We start from the raw sequence: 23,494 nt of genomic DNA, 5'->3' as shown, positions 1-23,494 counted from the left end.
ATAAGGGTTTTAAAAATGTCTGAGTAAGAGAATGAACTGAAGTTTATAAAATAATGAAGATGAAAACATAAATCAACAGAACCCTTTGGGAAAGCAATTTGGCAATACGTATCCAAAAGACATGTTTATCCCCTTTGACTGAGTAACATTCCTGGGAATTCATCCTAGGGAACTAAATTCAAAATATCAAAAAGCTATATGCACATGGTTATTCATTCCTCAAGATATTATAATTGAAAAACACTGGAAACAAGCAAATTGCATGACAATAGAGAAATGATTAAATTACAGTACATTAACTTGATGATATATTATGCAGTCATTACAACAATATTTATGCAACATAGAAACTGTTATCCATAGAATATTAAGAGAAAAAAGCAGAACATAAAATTGTAGGCATTCCAAGCTTACAGCTAACTAAAATCTCCTCCAAATACTGACAAAGACAGAACAAAACTTGGAAAAATGGTAGCACAGTGAATGAATTCAGGAAAAAAATAATGAACTCAGAAAAAAAATAAAATTAAGTGAGGGGTAAGGGTAAGATAAACAGGCATCAAATCTTGATGCTCTGAAGCTACCATTTGTACTTTTTGGACAAACAGTAGCTACCATTGATTTAGAGCCCAATAAGTCCTAAGCATATCTTTGTATGGATTACTTCATGTAACCTCAGAACAACCCTGTTAAGTAGGAACAACTATTATCTCCATTTTATACGCGGCAAGGCCAAGGCTCAAGGAAGGGTAAGTCACAGAGCTTGTCAACGGTGGGGTGGAGATTAGTGGCTAGTTCTGTCTGATGTGGGAGGTCATGGCCACAAACACTCTTCCACGTGGAATTCTGCTTGGCACACAGGCAGGGGATAGATGATATATGACCCCCACTAGGTGGTACTGTCTAAAACTGTCAACAGGTTCCACCGAGTCTAAATTGGCACATGGCCTGTCGATTTATAATCGCAGGCCATGATAGCTGATACCAAATACCTACTGCGTGTCAGGAATTTTTACACATCTCATCTCTAATATTCAATTCTCACCATAACCCTGTGAGGTGGGTCATATGGTCACCATGTTAGAAGTGAGGACACTGAGGTTAGGAGAGGTCATGGGACTTAGCCTGGTAAAAGGGCGCCCCAGTGTTTGAACCCAGATCTACCAGACCCTAAATTGGAGCTTTTGCACCCATCAGGCAGCCTCTCACTGAGCTGTGTCTGGGACCCTTCACTCTTAAGATGCCACTTTGGACGGAGTAGCACTCCCCAGTCCTGCAGAGCACTGCTCTGACCCAATGAGTCAACCTTACATTCCCGGCCAGCTCTGCAGCCCCCACACCTAGGGCCCATAAGATTCTGCTATCAAAAGTCTACTGGTTGATTGAAAAAAGTGAATAGATCCTCCCTGTGGCACTCCCAGCAAAGGACACAAAGAGGATCTTACAAACCATTTCTCAGCAGCTGAAGCCAGCAGGTGTGAGCAGATCAAGGAAAGAGGTAAGAAAAAGACTGACAGTAGTAACATGGCTAACACTTCAGTGGGTCTTACCATGTACCAGTGTCCTAAGTGCTTTGCCTGTATTAACTCATTTAATCATCAAACAATTCTCATGGCACTATGATTATCCCCCATTTTACAGATGAGGAAACTGAAGCTCAGAAAGCTAATAAACTGCCAAGGATACAAGGCGGGCACACGGCAGAAGCAAGATTCAAAGCCAATCTGACTCAAGGGTCCCCCTTCTCTGAGCCATGGTGCACCCCAACCTTCTTGCACCCTCTGCCTTATTACCAGAGTATCTAGATTCTTAATCTTTCAAAGTTCTGGCTGAGCTGAGATGCTAACACCTTTCCAAACAAAGAGACTGCCTCCAAAGCTCACAACACCCAAACCAGAGAACTTATGGGAGACAAAATTTAACCTGTGCCCTTGTTCCCTGTACCTCCAAAATTATTTCTGTCACTGAACATAGAACTCACCTTCTAAACTCAGGGAGATGTTCTGGAGATTTCTTTCCCAGTAGCCTTCCCCTAGAAATCTAACTTGACTTGGCACGCTGGCTCCACTTACTATCAAAAGCAGATATCTGCCCTATCTCTGAGCCAGCACTGTTTCTTAACTTAGGCCCCCACAAACAGCTTGGAAATAAGTTGATGCTTTACTGCTATAAACTCTCACAGAAAACTCTTCTAAATATTGCTTTGGTCCCCACCCACCCAGCACCATGGGGTGGGAAGATGGGAAGGAACACTGTTTCCAAAAGGTGTTTCATACTAAGATCAGAAACTTGAGAGCTTCCTTTAAGGGTTGGATCTTAACAATAATCATTCTGTTGTTTAAATGAATTGCTACCCTGAGCTGCTCCAAGGAGCCCCAAAACATTACTCCACACTTTCCATCTCGCTCTTCCTCAGCTGTAGCCTGGGTGCTAGATGAGCAAGCACCTCTGGAGTAGGGTTTCTGAACTCAATACCTCAACATTTGGGCCAGATAATCCTGGGTTGTGGGGACCGTCCTATGCTCATAGGATATTTAGCAGCATCCCCGGCCTCTGCCCACCAGGCATCAGCCACACCATTCCCGAGAAATGGCGGCAACCAAAAATGTCTCCAGAAAGTACCAAATGTCCCCAGGGAGGAAAATCGCCCTCACTTGAGAACCGCTGCTTTAGGACTGTGAGACATTAAATGTCATTTTGTGGAAAAGGCTTAGCACAGAGTCTGGCACATCCAGCTGCTTTTATTATCATTATTATCAGTAATTACTCAACATGCGTGAAACCAATTTATTTTTTAACGAGAAGCTGTCAGCTTACAGAAAAATTGTGCAGAAAATTCCGAGTTCCCATGTACCATTAATATTAAACATTATTATAATTGTACTGTTAACTACAGTTTACATTAGGGTTCACTGTGTTGCACGGTCCTATGAGTTTTTTTTTTTCTAGTAACATCTATACAACCTAAAATTTCCCCCTTTAACCACATTCAAATATGTAATTCAGTGCTGTTAATTACATTCACAATGTTGTGCTACCATCACCTCCATCCTATCCCTATGATTCTGGCCTAAAGAAAAAAAATAAAAGTAAGAAAAGTCTATCTGTATTAACATCTTTGTAGTAGTTTATTTTCAATAGTAAATACCAGAAACAATTTAAATGTTGGCAATAGGGTACAAACTTGCAAAATAAAAACTGGGTTGATGGAATATTGTAACGCTTTCAGGAATATCAATGGCATCATCCCATGACAGCTCTGAAGACAAAGGATCCATGTCTGTGACCCAGTCCCTTCGCTAATGAACTCACTGACTTGCAAATCACGGGCCTTGCTTTCTTCACCTATGAAACAGAAACTATAATGCGTACTTCTCAGAATTGCTGCAAGAATCGGGAAGAAAATGGACATGAGTATTTTTCAAAACCACAAAATGCAGCCCACACATAAGGCATCATTAATATAGACATGAAGATTGTTTGGAAATATGGGAACATCCACACCAAATAATGTCAAATGGAAGAAGAAAGCAGAACACGAAACTGGCCTTATGGACATCACGAGTGCAACTGATGCCTCGGGCTGTGGGCATTCAAGTCCCCTCAGTGGGGGGACCTCACAACCATCTGACCCTCGCGCCATGGCCAGCCCACCTAAGGGAATCGCTTTATAAGTAAAAGAAAATGCAACCACTCCCTCACCTGCTGGCTGCAGGATCTGCCCCTCCACTTCCCACTCAGCCCTGGACTGTCTTCCTTCACTCCACCTGGGCCATGCTGCAGCCCATGCCTGGGACCCCAAGGCCTTCACACCCTGTCTCTCTGCCTGGAAGGCGAGTACCCTTGATCTCCCAGCCCCTAATCTTCACCTGGCTAAAAACTGCCCAATTTCAGGGCTCTCAGCTTAAATGTCACAACCTTCCATTCTCAATTAGTCTCCACCATAACCTGCTAGACTCTAACATGGCATCATCATATGTCTGGCTTTTTCTTTTTCTTTATAATAGTCATCATGGTTTGTAATTATATTTTTACTTATGTGAGAATTTCATAAGTTAGTTTCACTAACTCTAAGTTCTCTGAGAGCAGGGATCAGGTCTTTCTGATTCTCTGCTGCATACCCAGCACCCTATCCAACAGGGAGGAGATGCTCAATAAATACTGATCCAAATGAAACAATAAATGACTGTCTGAACCTTCTTCATTCAACAGAAGGGGAAGGTAACGCTCAGGGAGAAACGAGTTCCCCAAGGCCATGGAAGCTGGAATTAGAACCCGAACCACATCACTGCTAGGCCAGGATAGGGTGTGCCCGTGGCCAGAGAGGCTGGAAGTGGAGACACGTTACAGACAGCCCCCATCTACCCTGTAAAATTCTCTCTAATGAGGGATTTTCATTTTATGATCGCGTATTCCTTGTCACTAAACAGTTCCCAAATACTGGTGTTCTAATTTATGCAAAACTTAGAACCAACTATTTTCCCAGCCGCATGGCTGGTCAGATTGAATAGGTAAAATTAATCACAAAGGCAAGAGAAAAGAGGCCATATGGCCACACTCTGTCCCATCTGTTCCACAGCTCAACCTAAAACCAGATGAGGAGCTTAAGAACTCTGAAGCCCCTCCCCCTTCCTGTCCCAAACCCTGTTTGAGCGGAGTGACTGCCACCCGGCGAGTTAACCTTTACTCTGGACCCAAACTGAGCTTTGCACCCTACTTGTGCAACTGAATTTCAGTGTCTTCTCTCTGCCCAACAGAAACAGGGAAATATCCCCTGGTCTCCACGAGTCTGTACAATGGGGCAGAGAGGCCACCATATTCATCAGCACACAAGGACACAGAGCTAAGATGCAATGGCTGCCTTTCTGCAGGATTGCTCCAGGGTATACTGCACAGCTCCAGGTGTTTGCATATTCTTTCTATTCTCTCAGGCAGCAATGCACAAAGCTTTGCATTTTTGCATTTGCAGGGGAGCCTCCTAGAGACCTGCAAACTAAAGCACCATGGACACATTCACCACTCATTTAGCAAATTCTTAAGTTCCAGGTGCCAGGTTCTTTGCTTGACTCTAGTGCCAAGTGTAGGCTCCCGGATTTCAGAAGAAGGGAAACAAGCCCTCAATTTCCCTACGTGATGGGCAAGAGCTGTTGGGGGCTGCTAACTTCATCCCCTGCCTAACAGGCACTGCTGGTGTTGACTGCGCTAACCAAATGGCATGAAAACCCTGAACGGTTCCCAATGTCTAAAACAACATATTATCCAAGCCAGTAGAGCGGGGAAATAGCTACCACTCAGAACTTAAGATCGAGGGACACAAAAACTTTCAGGCTGATTAAGCAGAGCCTGCTAAAAAGAGCCTGTGCCTGCAATGCCACCAAGAGAGCGGTTCTGAGCTACTTCCGTGAAGGGCTGACTCTGCACCCCTACCCCCCCTCTGAACACCAGTGCCATTAATTGTGCTAGGGGCAGGCCAGATCTTTCCCACTCGAAAACCTACATATTCATGATGTGAAATAAACCACTTTCCTTTCTGATTCAGCAAAAATACATTTCCTTTAGAAATCAGGAAGGAAGGTAACTAGGACAGGTTAGTAGGCAGTGGTGTATTATCTAGAAAAGCCCTTTTGTGTCCGCATGTTGAGTGTGTACCACCTCCTTCCACAAGAGCTACAAATTGCCTTGGACTAAGCCTGCTTATCTCTCAAATCCTAGCACTTTTAAACCCATGAGCTCCTGAGCAAGAAGCAAGAAGCTCAGTACCAGTGGAGACTGGCTCAGTCTGGATAACCAACTCCAAGTCCTGTTCGGAACCCTGCGCTCCTTACTCCTTCCTGGGCTGAGACTTCTTCCCTGCCTCCCATTTCCTCCACCGCCAGGCTGGGCACTGCCCGGGGATGCAGAGGATTTGGGAAAGGGAAGAAAAGTCACTGTGATGAAATGGAAGGACACCTGGCCTGAGTTTCAGAGATGCCAGCTCTCTGCTCCCAGCTTGGTTGCTGGCTGGCTGACCTTGGGGACATCCCTGTCCTGCTCTGTGCCTCAGTTTCCTGATCTGTCCAATGAGAGGGTTAGACTGGACAATCTTTTGAGACCCCCTACAATTTCTCCCACTACTCACTGGCTAGGGACACACCATGACAGAGACAAGTTCCCGTTATGTGGGCTGCAGAAGAGACAGGGACCTGGACAACACAGCAGTTGAGAAATGAGGACAAGAGATGAACATATAGTACCTGGGCCTACCAGGACCTGGGAACTACCTTAGGAGGCAGGTAAAAGGCAAGGAAGAAGCCAGAAACGCCAAAGGTTTTGAGATAAGGGATAGAAAAATTATTGATGACTACTGAAAGGCAATCTGACATACCAGTTTAGAGTACCAGCTCTGGAGTTAGAGTATCTGAGTTGGAACCCAACCTCTGCTGCTTCTTAGCAGTGCAGCCCTCAGACAAATTATTAATTTCTCTGTGCTTCAAGTTCCCTAACTACAAAACAAGGAAATTACAATACTTCATGGGGTCTTAAAAGGATTACTCCAGTTAATCAAGTACTTAGTGCAGAGAACATGGACTCTCACTCTGTTTGCTTTCATTATGTTAATGTAATATTATGTGTTATATTTTACTATTACTATTACTAAGATGGGATAGGATACTAATCCCCACTCTCTCACTAGTAACCTTGGAATTCAGTTTCTCCATCTGTAATATCAGGGACTGGACAAAATCAATGTTTCTCTAACTAGAATATACATATACTTGAGCGGTTGCAAGTTCTCGATGAGCACTTTAAATATTTTGTGTTTTTTTAATCTCATTGCCTATCTAAACAATTTCTAATAAACCAATATGGATTTTCTGCATGCCCACTTTATAACCAAGTTCTGACTTAAGAATTCAGAGCCCAAGTTTCTGTTTGCATTTGTGACTGTATTGGCACAAGTCTAATTGTAGCAGGCTAATGAAAGGAACAGAAGCAGATTCAATTTCTGAATGATCACATGGCACTAAATGAGAGCCAAATGACATCAAATGAAGGGCATTCAAATAAAAAAAAAATGGCTGGAGAATTGAATCATTAGACATTGTAACATACACCAGCCAACCTCAAAAGAACCAGCACTATACCACCCACCAGCATTTTCACATTGCAACTTATAATTTGTTTTCAGTAAAACAACATCGATTATCCCACTGCAGTAACAGTGTTAATTTGAACTGTATTGGTTTTGCAATTTTGTTTGCATTTAACTAGTGAATATGTATGGGTCATATAGTTGCATAATAGCCTAGAACTATAAGGGATTTATATCTAGTTTCACATATATACATCTTTAAATAACATTATAATAAAAAGAATTTAGTGAACATAAAGGTACCTCGACTTTTTTTTTTTCTTTTAAAGAAGGTCCAAGCATTATACTGGATTTAATTATCTCCAAGTTCCCTTACAGTTCTTTGAGTCTAAGAAAGATGATCATTTTGGTTTCAGTCATGTGAAGTTTCATTAAGACAGCCAAGTGAGGATGCAGGCTTGAAACTCAGGAAACAGAGCAGGCAACAGATTCAGAAGCCGACCACAGAGAGCTGCAGACAAACCCAGGAGAGTAGATGGGATCCCAAAGGAAGGGGGTTTAGAAAGACAGAAGCAAAGAGCTGACATGTAAGTTTCAGGGAGCTCACCAAGCCGTATCACCCCTCAACTTCCTCTCTGGAAAGCATGATTCACCTGGGCATTAACGAGGATCATCTCAAGACTCCTCAAAGCAAAATTGGTCCATCTGGGATATGGGAGCCTTAGAACCCTCCACAGAAACAAAACAGGGCTCAGTTATTGTATTCCTCGGGGTCTGCGGTCAAAGCTGAAAGAGGGTCTCCAGACAGATGCTAAACAGTCTAGACATTGAACTCTAAGATCTGGGCCACTAACTCATTTCACTCCCACCTCCCACAATACAGGGGCGCATTGAGTGGCTTTTGGAAAGTCAGGTGGCCCCCAGGACTGCGGACTAAAGGAAAGAGCGAGGTGGACAGGGACAGTTCTGTGCCGGCTTCCAGGGCCCAGAACCCAGGCCTCATCGCTTGCAAAAACCAAAGTTGTCTGGTTGCAAATCTGCCTTTTCTGAGAAGCCATAGGGTCCTAGGTCCACCAGGGGCCAGATCATTCAGTCACAGCATGAAAACTAAGACGACTCCCTTCTCCCCCTCCTCCAGCCCCCAATTCAAAACCAGTGAATGTCTGAAGGAGAGAAACGCCCCCAAGAAACTCAAGCTTACTGTTTGTCTTCTTCGGAAAGTGAGGTTCTTCCACAGTAGCAGCCTCAACTGAGGCCAGCAAGCCATGTTCCCTCAGCCGGCGCCCAGGCGAGCTGCGTGCGGCTCGGGAGCCCGCGGAGGCAGTGGCCGGAGCTCACGGCAGGGACAGGGACGCTGTGGCTGGTCATTAACTGAAAGATAAAGCGGGAGGGGAGATGCCGTCAGTTATTGCTGCAAAGCCACATGCCAATGAGGGCTGCTGCTCCAGCTCTCTCGCCTGAGCCCCCCAGAACCCAGGTCTGATTCAGGACTTCCCTGATGGGTCACGAGCCCTCAATGCCAGCCCAGGGGTCCTCCAGGAGACGGGGCTTCCAGAGGTTTGCTAGTGGCAGCCTGGGAGCTAATCACTAGAGTCCTAATCATTTTAGTTCCATCCGTATGATCGTTTGGGAATCAAAAAATGCACTCTTGAAGCAGTGTTGAGTAAATAGTCTTAAGTGGCCAAAACACTGAGGATGGTAACGGCATATTGGAATCCCAGGTCCTGTCTCCCCCTTCCACAAAATGTCAGCAGCACTTAGAAATTTTGCCTCGAGCCTGGAATGACTTGCGCTATTCCTTGAAATTTGCTGCAGACTACATTTTCATCTGGCCACCAAGTTGGGTCCTTCCCATGACACTTGATGCCATCGATAAAGTCATTTCCCAACTTAGAAAGCCACGGCATGTTTTTAGATGACAGCGTATAAACGCCAAGGAAATGTCACGACTCCTGGCTCCCGGGTGACAAGGACAACCTTAGCGCTGTGTCTCTGTACGAGGACAGCAGTACCCCGTGGAGAAACAAGTCTGCTAGGGCAGGCACGGGGCATCATCTGTAAAGCTGACAAGCTCCCCCAGTCTGGACATCACACCCCTGGCCTTGTTCAAACTGCACCTGAACATATGGCCCAGTTGCATCTTGTCAGGTGTCACAGGTGGCTCCTGGCTCCTGTGGAATCTGATGAATGGGAAAAGCAACACTGTTTGTCTCCCCGCTGCCCACCCAACAGCTCTATTTAGTTAATGCTCAGATACTCCCCAGGGAAGGGGCAGGAAATGAAACTCACAAGAAGAAAGGAGGGACACACAGGTTAAAATTAAACCCGATGACAATGGGGAATCCTGAACCCAAGGCAGCCCCGGAGACATGCTTTATTTATACTATGTACCAGTTAATCATTGTGACCTTAGTAGGGGTAGGGGTAAGGAACAAACATGAGGAACAAACAGCAGAAGGAGCTACAGATGTTGTAAGCACTTGTAGAGACAAAAATCAAGTACTTTACTAAAAATCAGATCTCAAAACCAAGGTCTATCTCTAATAGGATATGACTCCTTGGCCCTTCACCCCACAAGGACTTGGATTAAAAACTTCTGGAAAAGAAAAGAGAGTTGGAGGAAATGTGCCATGTCAGGGAAGGAATGACCCTTCATTCATTACATATTCAACATATCAGAAATTCCTCTAAACCATGCAAGCTTTTGGATTTATTTCTTCATCATTTGCTCAGCAAACCTCTAGGTGAACATAGACCCAAACCCCCAAATTTCTCACTCCGAAAGGAGGAAGGTTTAAGCCAGCACTGCTTGATGGCACTTCATTGCTTAAAGCCCTCGAGCATGGGAGCCAGAACTTCACAGTGAGATACATGCTTGTTATCCCAAATTGTTTTGTAACGGGCTGAGAACAGGGCTTGCATTCCAAAAACACTGAAATAAATAATTGGCCAGATTTTCTCATGCAGAAGCTGCTCTCCAGGAAATCACTTAGACGTCGGTTTGCTAAGGAAAACGGACCTAGTAGGAAGACATGAATTAGCCCATGCTCCCAAACTATGCACCCTTGGCTTTCTGAGCCTCCATTTCCTCATCTATAAAATGGGTGACAACACCGATACCTCACATGGTGGTTTCAAGGATAAATGAGATAATATAAATAAGCTCCCAGCATAGTACAAGGCACACTGGAAATAACAAATATGGATCCCCTTCTCCCAGCTCCTTTCTGTTGGTACCCTTTTGCAGAGACATGGTTACATTTTGTCCATTCTTTACTATGCCATTATTTCTAGAAAATCCATCAGGAATTTCTGGAGGGGGAATAAAGTAGGAAGGATGAAATCTGAATGGCCAGCATCCCTGAGGCCAAACCACAGCACAAAATTGCCTCCCTTAAACCTGAGCAGAGGAAGACAAGTCACACGTCTACAGAGCATTCACAAAAAGGGGAGAAAAGAAAGGTCTTGAGGGGCTTTCTTGGAAAAGCCCCTAAAAGTAGTTTCTGGGTCTCCAAACACAGGTTCTGACCCCAGGGACTCTTCCAGAAACTCACAGAGAAGGTTAGCAAGAAGTAGTGGAAGGTTCTGCTCTGGCTTTGCTGGGTGCAAATGGGCCAATGTCCTGCCCCAGTTCCCCCCACCCACTCACCATGGCCCGACCCTTACCTCCTGCACAATTCCCAACCCTGCACCTGGGAACACGAGCTTTACTGGGACAAAGGCTGTCCAAAAAGGAGAGTTTGGCAACGCCCAACCCCTCTGCTCAGGTAACTGACGCCAAAGGGACATTTCCACATCACTTTTCCAAGGAAGTGAGCAAACAAATCAAAACAACAAAAAACGGCAGTACTCTGTACTAGATTTCTCAATGTCTCCAAAGCTAGAAGCACGCTCACTTCTGTCCTCAGACACGTTTCCAGTTATTGGCTGGAATGGGTCCCACTTCACTGTCATCCCCCATCAACCCAGCAGCCACTTCACGGCCTCCCTCCTCCCAATCCACGTGCCACATGGCAACCAAGTCAGACTAGTAAACCAATATCCGAGTAAAGCCACTCCCCCGCTGGAACCCCTCACAGCTCCCCAGAGCCCTGAGGATAAAGTCCAGTCCTCACTCAAGTGCAGCCGGTCTCGGCCACCTCCCTCATCACTTCCCAACCCCTAAGCGATGCCCAGGAGACAACGTACCAGACCCCTCCCCCCACGACTTCCCTGGTGTGCTCCCTCTTCCAGAAACGCTTTTCTCCAAGGGCCAACTCCTCCTCAACCCTAGTCTCCACTCTGCTGTCGCTTCCTGGGGGGGCCTGTCCTCATCACCTCCCCTGCCCGAAGCCTGGATTAGGGGATCCTCCATGGGGCTCCCACAGCAGCCTCAGTGTCCCTTGCGTGGTTCCTCCTACATCCTGCGTCAGGACAGGGGCCACTCCTGTTTCCTTCGTCGCCGTAGTCCCTAGGATGCAAAACGGTACCCAGCCTGCAGGAAGCACTCGGGGAAAATTCATTTAATTAATTAACTAAGAGGTGGCAAGCTGGGACATCAGAAATAGGGTCGCGGAATTCCCCGGGTGGTGGTATTCCCAGGCCTGTGGTAACCGCTTTCTCGGGCTTGATTAGCTGATGCGGACAAACTGTCCCCAGGGAGGGAGCGCTGAGCTCGGCAGCCTTTCCACATATGCGCGGTGGCCACCGAGGAATGCTGAGCAACTTCAGAAGAGAAAGAGCCTCCCAGGTGACTCCTGGGGCATCCTGCAAAGTACGGCTGCTTCCCATAAATGCCAGGCTTGGCTAAGGACCAAGCCGCCCTCCTAAGGCCAGCGGAGACAAGAAATCTGCTTTTTTGCCAACCTTCACACTCACGTCCAAGCTGCACTCTCTCTGGGTCTCATCATCAGCTGTCCAGATGGACCACCCCTTGCCAAAATTGAGATTTTCCACACCCCAATCTCCTTTTGAGCAGCACGGACCCACAGGAAGTGACTACTCAGACCTTTGACCATTTTTTTTCTTTTTTAGAAAATACTTTGCATGACATTGATATTTTAAAGTTATTAAACAAAGCTAATGAATAGAATAGACTGCTCAAATACAACCTTTCAAATAAGCAAAAGAAAAGATGCTCAACATCATTAGTTGCAAGGAAATGCAAAATAAAACCACAGAAGATACCACCACACATCCCCTAGAATGACTAAAATTAAAAAGTGCCAGCAAGGACATGAAGCAACTGGAATTCTCATACCCTGCTCGTGAGACTGTAAAATGGAAAAGCCACTTCGGAAAACAGTTTGGCAGTTTCTTGTCAGGTATAACAAAGACATATGATGCAACCCAGTCTGCTCACACCAAGGTATTTACCCCAAAGAAATAAGGACATATGTCCCCGTAAGGGCCTGTCTGTGAAATGTTTATAGCACCTTTATACAAAATAGCCCAAAACTGGAAACAACACAAATGTCCTCTGGCTAGGGAAGAATAAAAAATGGAATACTACTTAGAAACAAAAAGGAACAAATGACTGATACACACATCACGGATGAATTGCAAAGCTCTATGCTAAGTGAAACAAGCCAAACACAAATAAGTACATGCCATATGGTTTCATTCCTATGACATTCCAGGACAAGCAAAACAATAGGTGCAGAAATGAGATCAGTGGCTACCAACAGTTAGAGATGGGGGAGAGAACTGACAACAAAGGAGCATGAGGTGATGGAAATATTCTATATTGTGATTTTGGTGGTAGTCACACAATTGTATACATTTGCAAAACTCATCAAACTGTACACCTAAAAAGGGTGAACTTTACCATGTGCCGATTATGTCAATGAACCTACCCCCGCCCAAAAAAAAAACCCTGTTTTCTATTACAATAATTACCATACCCCCAAATCAAATCATGCCTCAGAAAATCTAAGGACCTCAGAGTGCAAAGCCTGATCATTGCGTGATTCACTCATAAGGTGAATAGCAGATAAATACTCACCACCACGTCTTCATTCCACACACAACCGCAGCCTTCACTTGCAAGGCTCCCACTGGCCACAAAAAATACTTACTGAGCGCATGTTACATGCCAGGGGCTATTCTAGACACCAGAGGTCCAGCACTGGGCAGAGGAGGCCAAGTTCCTCGTCTCACGGGGTTTCTATTCCAGCAAAGGGCATGAGAGAGACAGATAGTAGGGAGTTGTTAAATCAGTGGGTGGTGGGAGTAATGAAAGGAAAATAAAGCAGAGTAAGGGGAGCGAGAGTGCTGGAGAGTGGCAGGGAAAGGCTTCTAGAATAAGGCAGGGCGTGGCCCCTGCACCCTGTGCTACCTGCAAAGAGGTCAGTTAAGTGACAGCGGGAGTTACGGAGCCTTTTCACTTTTCCCCAAGCCTATCATTGGAATGCCAGAAAGTCTCAGCAGAGGCACAATACAGGCTGTCATGGCAAAGAAAACAAAGTAGAGATTCCCAGGAAGTTTGGTGTGAAGAGGAAACGATGATCCCCAACAGACCCTGCACTCCTGCCCCACCCCACCCGCTTCCTCTCCAAAGCCCTTGGCCCTTTTGAACTTCACATGTAAGTTTCAAAGAGAGATGAAAGAAGAAAACTACAAAGGAGAAAGGAGAAGGAAGAAGACAGGCTAAAAAGGCAAGGCAGGAGGATTTTTGTTTCCCAGTTGGTGCAGGCTAAAGAAAAATAGGAACTTCTTCCCGTGACTGCTTTTTACCCTTCTAAAGCATTAACTCTGTCTACAGAAATGTGGTGAGGGAAAAAAAAAAATTCATGTTTGCAATGCTGCCAGAAACCATTAGTTGAGGGTTGAGGGGTCTTTTTCCTTCCCACAAAACGCCGTGAACACTTGACCCCGTGTCCTCTAGCTTTAGTGCTGGGCTCCCATCTAAAGGTTGGGGGTCAACGCCTTTGCCAGGGCATGCTCCAGAAGAGGGGGTCTCCCACAGGGACCCCCCCAAATGCCATTTCTTGTGGGGACAGAGAGGTAGCCCCCTAAGAAGGAGAGGACCGTTCCCAGGGCCACGCTGCACTGGATGGCTGTAAGGGCAGAGGTAAGCATTCCGCCGCACTCTGAGAGATGGGGACACTGAGGTCCAGAGAAAGGAAGTGACTTACCCAGAGCCACCCCCTCAATTAGAGCAGGCCCCCAGCTTTCTCAAGAGATAACTTGTACAATAACCGTTATCTGCCCCTTCTGGCTGCACCATTTCTTCCACGATCCTCTTTATGCTTCTGAACACAGTTCAGAGTTCTGTCCGATGAGTTCTGTCCAAATAATTCACATGGCCAGAACGTGCATTCAGGAACCAACCTTCATCCTTCAAAAGCAGTTGTTTTACGACAGCTGTTTCTCTAAATTTTAAAAGTGTGTGTGTGTGTGTGTGTGTGTTTTCTGCTTTATTAGACCAATTTCCACAGCTACCAGAAGTGAGATGGAAACTGAAATTCCTGACAACTACCAGTCTCCCTCTTGATGCATATATTTCTAGATATCTGTATCAATAAACAGTAATCTACAAAGCAGAGAGATAGATTTAAGGCAGGATTTAGCTATATCAGATACAAACTGAAAATGTTGGCACTAAAGCTCCACTGTCTGCCTATTCATGGAGGCAAAAGCAGCTGCCACATGTGTGTCTCATCTCTAGAGAGATGCACAGGGCCCTGCAAAATGAGAATGAAACTTGTCAGTCCCACAGAGCATGCTGGCCTTGGAAAAGGTCTCTATGGCCTCCCTGAGCAGAGATCTCTGGATCAGTAGTCACGTTTAGGGAAAAGTCTAGCGAGTTTACTGATGGCCAAGAGCCCCAGCCGCGCCGCAGTGGGAAGGGATCTAGAGTCATCCTGAGACTTCTCCCAGGCCGACCCAGCAGCTTTATTAAGCATGAAGCTAACCTGACTGCCCAGTTTAACTTTTCTCATCTCCAGATGCTATTGGGCTTGCGACTCCCAAGGCTATCCTTGTTTAAATTCCACCTCCTCGCACTCCCCAACCTCCTTGTAGACACTCTATTCCAGAGAAACTGCCCTTGGCTGGAGATACCAGCCAAAGGGCCGCGGGCTGGGGGTCTTCAGACCTAGAATTCATGGCCCCCAGCCACCCCTGAACTTGTGTTCCTGCTTAAACTGCAACATTTTAATGTCCAAATTTGAGATAACAAGAAGGGGTGAGAAATCCTCCAAGGCATAAATCCAGGATGAAATGAAGTCATTCTATCATTCTAGAAGAGGCTCTACTCTCACGCTGCTCACTTATAGATCCAGTGCATTGTATCAAGTTCATCAACACATAACTGAGCAGAGGGAAGGGCAGATTTTTTTTTTGAAGTATCACATGTTTCTTATTTACTTTATCATTACTAACAATAAGATGACACTAACTGCACACCCTTCCTTCACTCTGCAATGCATAACCAATGTCCTTGCCAAAATTATTTGTTATTAGCTAATTTGCAAAATGAGGGCTCTGAAATGTATATACAATAGCTCAAAGTCAGAAGAGATCCATGAATACTATACAAACCTGTAACTAGCCTTTGAGAAGCCAAACTCCTCCCGGTATCAAGAATTTCTATTTTTAAAGAAACTCTACAGGTTTTAATCTATTTCTATTATGTCACTGATATTTGGACAATGAAAGACCCAATTTATCACCCTTGACCCTCCTGTTGTAACCAACTAACACAGTCTCAGGATTTCTAAAACCAGGCTTCCTGAAACAGATCTACCTGTCCCCAAGTCCATGTTTCATTGTTGTAAAATTATGAAGAAATCCTAACAAAATGTTAGAGGCAGCCGTACTTCCCCCACTGATTTTCACCAAACAAACAGAGCAACCTTCAAAAGAAGCCTTCAACAAACAATACAACTATTTGCTTTTTCTGTGGTCAAAGGCAGGTAGCCCATAGGAAAAAGAACCTTTCCCCTAGGAAAAAAAAAAAAAATCAACCTGTCAACATTATATGTCCTAGAAAAAAAATCAAATTTTCTTAACCACAAACATAATACTAGAATAGGAGGGAGCTGCAGGGAAGGGACCTTGAATTCACCAACACCCTGAGTTACAGAAACACAAGCCAATAAGCCTCCATGAACAATCCTTTATTTGCAGAAAAACTTGATTGGATAATGTTCCCTGTTGCTCTAGACGGGGTTTCCAAGAGAATTTCAGGAGACAGGGGTTAGTGACTGTATCAGCAAAAACCATTTTGTCTGGCTAACATCTCTGAAGGGTCAACATCTTCGGACATCCAGCCTGCACCCAGCCTCAAGGGCTTATACTTTATAAAAACACTCCAAGGATTAGGGGGAACAGGCAAAATCAAATCCCTTCACCGCCTTTCCCTTCCTTTGGGCCTATTCTACTCTGCAGCAAACTCCCCCAAATCCTTCACCCTTTTATTCTCTTGAATGAACTGGCCTGGTTGGGAGAAGGGAGAGTTAGGAGTTGGAGAAAGCTGGGTTGTATCCTGACTCCACTCCTCAGTTCTGGGACGCCAGGGCCTCTGGGAGCCCCTGTGTCCTCTCCATAAAACAGAGCCAATCTTGCTAGAAAACTCTTAGCCAGTTTCTGGAACAAAGTCAGTGTCCAGAGAAGGGTAGCTATGACAATGATTAATGCTGCCCACTTCACCGGGCACAGCATCTGCCAAGGGTGTGGCTCAGAGCAGGCAGTTTATTAAAGAACGTTCTCTTCTCTCTTCTTTGTCCACAGAAGATACTATTTCCCCCCAAGGCCTTTCCAGACAAACTGGAGCTCTCACCATGCCAAGGACTTTAGAAGAGGTGAGGGGTCACCTGGTATCCTGGAGCCACTTCTGGTCATTGTTTCACCATCAAACCCCCTCTTTGGGGACCCCACTCCTGACTTCCCCCATTCTCTCCACACTCCAGGGACGGCCGCTCCTATGTTCTACAGCACACTGCCACCTTCTGCCAAGCCTTCAGCCCTGGCTCGGTTGTCTTCCCCTCCTTCCAGCCTTTATGCCCATCACCTATTTGAACTCTGGAACTTACAACTCCTCCATCTTTTCAGCTCTGCCTACATTATCTTCCCCACTGTACCAACCCACCGGGTGGTCTCTGTCAAACTGGAAGCTACATGAGGCCAGTCACTGTGTCTCAGTATCTTCTTATTCTCCACCCCACTCAGCCCAGTGCCCAGGATGCTCCATAATCATTTGTGGAATGGAGCCTCTACATAAACCCCTGGGGATGAGAAAACTCAGTTAAAGCAGACTCGCCACTATAAAAAATCAGAAATGTAATCAAAAGTAAGGGTGCAGGTAGCCTAAAACCATGACAAAATCTCCAGTTGTGTTCAAAGAAACACAAGGTCAAGTGGATGTGCATTTAATTCGATTCTCCTCAAAGCCTCTCTAATACATTGGGAAGGACATTCATTTTCATTGACTTCACGTGGGCAAAGGAGAATCTGTAATTCGCCAGGTTGAGGTTCTACAATTACAGCCAGGAACAAGGTCACTCTTAGGGGCTTGACCCTGAATACAAGATGGCCAATATTGGTCAGTAGCCTTGAACTCTAAATCCACAGGTTCAGTCAAGAACTCACCCAGAAAAGTATACAAAATCTGGGTACAAGTTTTCTACCTCAAGACTTTGTTCCTTTGACTTTTGCCAAAGTAAGTTAGCCAAGCTCCAGGCTCTTGCACAGTACAGCTCATAGGGTGAGTGACCAGAACCATCATCCTTCTCCAGAACATTCTCTTTAGCCAACCAGCTCTTGGTGGGGTGTAGGCACAAGTCACGTGTCAGAGACCCCATTTTCCTGCAGCCCCACAAGGGCTGGCTAACTGGGTCGGTGAGAATTTCATCTGGGTTCCAGGGCAGGTACCAGGTGTCAGTCCTGCCCTCCCAACCTTATAACCGAACGCCTTCTCTGCAGCACCAAAGCAAACCCCTTTGCTGGCTGCCTCACTACATTAAAAGAAAGAGGAATAAAGTCACAAGTTTTAAATTCACATACTTGAGACACTGAAAAACAAAATTTTAAGGGTGTTTGCCTTTGAAAAAAAAAAAAAAACACTGGAACATGAATTCTGTTATTTGATGTCGGGGAGGATCCAACTAAAGGAAATAAATCTGTATTATTCCAATATGATCAAGGCTCTCCATATTCCTTATAGAAAGTGTTACAGTCATTGAGATGTTCACACATCAAACATTTTGTGTGCCAGAGAAAAAAGTGCCCAAGGAAAGATGGAACTAATCTCTTGCGAGCCTTCTTTTCTCAACAGTGGTTTTATGGTGGTGTTTTAACAGTCACACGATCCCATCCAGTAAGTGACCATGGCTGCACTTGTATCAGGTGAGCTCCAGGGTCCCCAAATGGAGCTCTGTCTAAAATCAGGGTGCCCAGCTGGACTGGGCAAGCTCCCAGGCACAGCCACCCCTTACTGAGGGCCACGGGAACCAAGTGTCAGCCAACCCTCCATCTGCACCCCGAGGGGGAAGGCCACGCTGCCGTCACGTGAAGTGTGACTGGAGTTGTCAGCTGGAAAACAGCACTAATGTCACTAAATTTGCAAATCTCGCGACAGAACTGACAACTGAATAAACATAACTGGCCAAAGACTGTCTTTGCTTGAATTCAAGATCCTTACCATAATCAACACAATCATTAAAGTAAAAAAATATCCTGCTTTGAATCACAATTAATCTTAACCAGCCAAATTCAGCATCAGGCTTTTAGACTTCTGTCTGAAGAAAAGGTCCCTTGGAAACCCTCAATAATCAGGATTTCTAGGGAGATTTCCTTCTGATTCAAACTTATAACCAAGGAGCAATTTTTATTTAAGAGAGAGAAAAAGCTTCCAGTGAAAAAACACTTTAAGGGTCGTGTAAGACCGACAGACAGAACACAACTCCAACGGACAGTCAGTACTCAAAGATTCAGTGTCCATTGTAAACTGACAAGGATAGACTTTTACAGACATGATTTCTTTTGTCGTCTCCTAAAAGGACACTGTAAAGATAACCCTCGATACCGATCTGACAGAAAGTAGCCTGGATTGAAGGGGCAGGAGACCAGGATTTTCATTTCCAGCTAATGACGGCTGGGGAAGGAACTGAAGCAAGCCATTCTACCACTTTGAGCCACAAAACACAAAACAAGTGTTTATGATGAATAAATAGGCTGCCGTAAAGGATCTTCAGCCTCTGAGAGTTTTAAAATCCTGAGTGTAAGGAACTGCTAGTAGCCATGAAAAGTACACCTGGAAGAGTGTTAAGAAACCAGGTTAGACCTGACAGCACAATTACCTCTCTACTTCCTCACATGTTGCTGGTTGGGATGTTAATTGGGCCATTTTAGCACCTTATATTAAAGGGCTATGGAACACAGAGGACAAGGAGATGCATTTCTTAAGGTGTCATGGAAGAGATGTTCAGCAAGGTGGAAAAGAAGCAAAACCTCTGGAGTCAGCAAGACTTGAGTTCAAATCCCTGGGTCTGCCAGTGGCCAGGTGAACCAGTTACTTAACTCCTCTCTTAAAGAGACATGATCAGAAAAAATGGGCTACTGGGAGGCAACCTCAGTATTTCCCCAAATCTGGGAGAGTTACACAAGATGAATTTAAGTGGTAGTTACAGGATTTTAGGAGATGCACACATACAATAGTAAGCAACGCTGAATTACCTAGTGAAAAAATTTTGTTCTTTTCAACTCTTCCTTCATTTTTTTAAAACATGTTACTAATTGAGGAGAAAGTCTTTTTCACACTTGCTAATTTCTCTATTTAACAAAATGAAAGCAACCCTCTGGCTCAGCTAAGGCCTTTGGAAAGCATAGTTTATTTTATAGACAGACTTAAGCAAAAATGATTTGTTTTATTCTGATTGTTTTTAAATTACCTTCCATTTATGACATATATACCAGTTTTCAATTTCTAGGGCTAATATCAAGTATAATTTTTTTAAAAATATACCAACACATTAATTTTTAAAAAGATATATTAACAAAAATGTGAGTCGATTTAAAGGAAAATAGCAATTTAATAATTGTACATATGGTAAGTTATTATGGCAAAAATCTCTCAGGCACTATTTCACTGAATGAGCCTGTGAAATGCTGCCTGTGTAAGGGTTATGGTGAAGATAAGATAAAATAATGCAGGGGAAGCCCCAGCCCATGCTATGCTCTCCCCAACCTGTGGTCGACAGGTAAAATTTCAGCAGGTGGGGAATAAGAGGAGAGAACAGAGTGCAAACAAAGGCAGTCAGGGGGATGGATGTGAGATTCCAGAGCAACAAAGAGCCAACAAATATCTGGAAAGCATTCATAAAGTAGAGGTCAGAGGGAAGGTGAAAACAGTAGGAAGAGACTCAGTTAACAAATATGTACCGAGCCCTATTGGTGCCAGCCGTCTGGTGAGAAAACCAGGTGCAGTGCCTACAAGTTTGCCTCTTGGAATCTGGAACAAAGCTGGAGCAGAACAGGACAGAACCTCAGTTCAAAAAGCCAAGCTAAAGAGATTGTGCAGGGTAGCTGCTCCTTAAAGCCTTCCGACATTTGCTCAGCACCTAGGTCTTTGCACGGCACACGGTGTTTGATCAATATTTGCTGGAAACATGAATTTCAGTTTAATAGCACATTTTGCATATTGGCACTTAATTTTCTATATATTTTATATAATTATATTTATCTGTGCATAATTTATTCATAGCATAGTATAATTTGTATAGTCTATGCATATTTATAGTTTAGACATTTTATATTTATATAGTATATATTTAATTGTATTTACACTTTATAATATATATATATATAGCCTTCCTCTCCCCTCTCCCAGAACCTGCAATCACACCTGATCCCAGGTAAGATTAACTCTGCCACCTGCCTCCAAAGAACCTGCATCTGAGACTGGAGAAGGGTCTGCAGCTCAGTTGAAACTCATCAGTCTGGCCATCCACTTTCTCTCTGCCTTTTCATTGAAAGCTAATGTTTCCATCAGTGTTGCCTTGTGTCAACCTTGAATCAACTAAATACTAGATCCAATCAATTTCAAGCCACCATCCCCAGGGACTTGCTTCTTCAAGAAAACAAGCTTTGTTTGACTCTTAGCAAAAACAATTATTCCCAACCTGGCATACTACAGGAATTTTGCAAAGCAAGGGTGAACCACAATATGAAACCCAAACGACTACTTAGCAGCTCCTTTCCCTCCTTGCTCTCTTTTCTCCCTTCTTCTCCCTTCCTATGCTAATCAGAAACAACAAAAGTCAGAACAATGCTTTAGAAAGCTTTGTGTTTGGCCCACCTACCCCAATGAGGGACCTACAAAATATTTTAGAAGGTGGAATCCAGTTTTCATTCTCACACTGTTTTCCTGGCAGATGAATGAGTCTCAGGAGTCTATGAGCTTTTTTTTTTTTTCCTCATGTATTGGCTTAACAGGACTGCACCATATAAGAATAAGAGGCAAAACCTATATCCAAAATGGAGATATCCAGAATGGAGAGTCCAAGAGGATATTTTATATCAGAGAGATTTTCCAAATATTGGGACCAAGGCAAACACAGTGTCTCACTGTGTTGAACTATATCATGTTTGTGCTCTTGATATTTATTAAATTGAACCAACTTCTCCTACCTTTGCATTTCAGATAAGAATCTCTGGTTCTGTGATTCAAGTCTTAATCTACATAATGCAGATAAATAGACCATTTCAGAAGCTTTCTCTCCTCTACCATCCTCTTCTTCCATTGCCCTTTTTTCTTCCATTGCTACTCTCATCAGGAATGAACTCTCATGATCCAAATGGTCCACTACACCAATGCCGAGCAGATGTCTCAGCACATACCTCAGGAAGGCGATGCTCAGCCTTTCTCCTAAATACAGACCTGGAGTTAGAGAAAGTAAAAGCTCAAACTCATATAGCTCAGCCTCTCTCATTTTATAGACCAAGAACTTAAGTCTCAGAAAAGTAGAACGACTTGCCCAAGGTCACATGGCTACTTGGTAAGTTTCTAGGGGGTCGATAAGCACCTTGTAATTTAATGTAGAATTTGGAGTATATGCACCCAAATGTATTTTTCCCGAAGAGGGAATTCATAGCTTTCATCATGTGCTCAAGGGGCACAATAAAATGGTTAACCAAAAAATGATAAGCACTGATGGTTTATATATACAGTTTCATAGAGAGAGGAGAGAGACAGACTGTATATGTTATACATATGCACTAAAATCTAATTATTCCAAGTTTGAATTGTAATATGAATTGTAATATGAATAAGAGTGAAAGCTAATTTACTCTACCGTCATTTTCTCATGCCTGGATATCAATGCAAGTATCACGGGATGAAAGCAACTTGAGGTGAAGTAAACTAAAAACCAAAGCTTTTAAAATCACTGAAAACACCAGTATGAAATAAACAGCACTATTTGCTAAGCACTGTATTGTATGTTTTACATTACACACCCACCCACACACATACAAATATCTACTTTACAGATGACAAAACTGAGGCAAAAAGACTTGCCTAATTTCAGATGCCTTTTAAGTAGCAAAACCAGGATTCCAACCTATGTTTACACGACCCTGATACCCAAACTTTTCACTAACTGCACCTATATACTTCAAGATGTCCTGAAACTAAGAATATACTCTATTTACATATTTAGGGAGGTCCTCAATAACAAATACTCTCAAGATAGTTTTAAAAGAGGCTTTTAAATCAACTAATAGAAAATTCCTCCCAGGAAATATGACACAAGTGCCAATTATCAACAAATTGTCATAATATTATTACAAAAATGCCAATTATCAACAAATATCTTGACTTAAAGACTAGCCAGATAAAATGATTTGACTTCCAAATGCTTCTTGGAAGTTTTAATTTGGCACAGAAAACACTGCAAGGAGTTTTAAACAAATGCTTGAAGGAATAATAATGAATGAATAAAAGAATAGATCCAATGCATATGAGGTTATTTTGTCTTTTTAGAAGTTTTTAAATTTGTACATTACTTAGTGAATAATCTCATTCCTATTAATAAAAATAAATTAATGTACAAATCAAACTATTTGAATGTGGAATGTCACAGACTATATAGCATTTTCTCCAGTCACAGCTGCCTCAAAAAGGGAAATGAAACTGTGAGACAATGGAATTGTTTGTTCTGGTAAAAGTAATCTGGCTTAAATAATTTAAGTATATGCTAAGATTTCTTAACCTACCATAAACCTAGTAATTTTCACATAATTCTATTCATAATGCTTTTCTGTGATTATCTAGTCATCTCAAGTAGACTTTAAGGATAAGGGAACAAGTTTGAGAGTCCCATTCTCTTTGTGTGACTTAAGTCAGTTCAAGTCAACATTTTCTTAACATTTATTGAACTATTCCATATTAAGGGGAATGAAATAAGGACTGAGGAAAATGAGTTGAAGACCTCCTCCTTG

General features: G+C 43.7%; 1 protein-coding gene across 3 annotated transcripts in view; it reads right to left on the bottom strand.

The window, feature by feature from the left end:
- ABCA1 (ATP binding cassette subfamily A member 1) overlaps positions 1-23,494 on the bottom strand; it is a 129,997-nt gene that overhangs the window by 101,180 nt on the left and 5,323 nt on the right. The window contains exons 1-2 of one of the 3 annotated variants that reach the window (XM_037797717.1): positions 9,190-9,252; positions 8,274-8,443 (exon numbers count right to left, since the gene is read on the bottom strand). In XM_037797717.1, the coding sequence (XP_037653645.1) occupies positions 8,274-8,339 (66 nt within the window). In that variant the 5' untranslated portion in view covers positions 8,340-8,443; positions 9,190-9,252. Of the gene's footprint in view, positions 1-8,273; positions 8,444-9,189; positions 9,253-23,494 lie in introns of those variants that run through there. The other 2 variants (XM_037797716.1, XM_037797718.1) reach the window with 2 other exon arrangements.

Source organism: Choloepus didactylus, chromosome 10 (assembly GCF_015220235.1).
Source record: "Choloepus didactylus isolate mChoDid1 chromosome 10, mChoDid1.pri, whole genome shotgun sequence".
Taxonomy (NCBI): Eukaryota; Metazoa; Chordata; class Mammalia; order Pilosa; family Megalonychidae; genus Choloepus; species Choloepus didactylus.
Note: the sequence above shows the minus strand (reverse complement) of the source record. Positions and strands in the feature narration are given on the sequence as shown.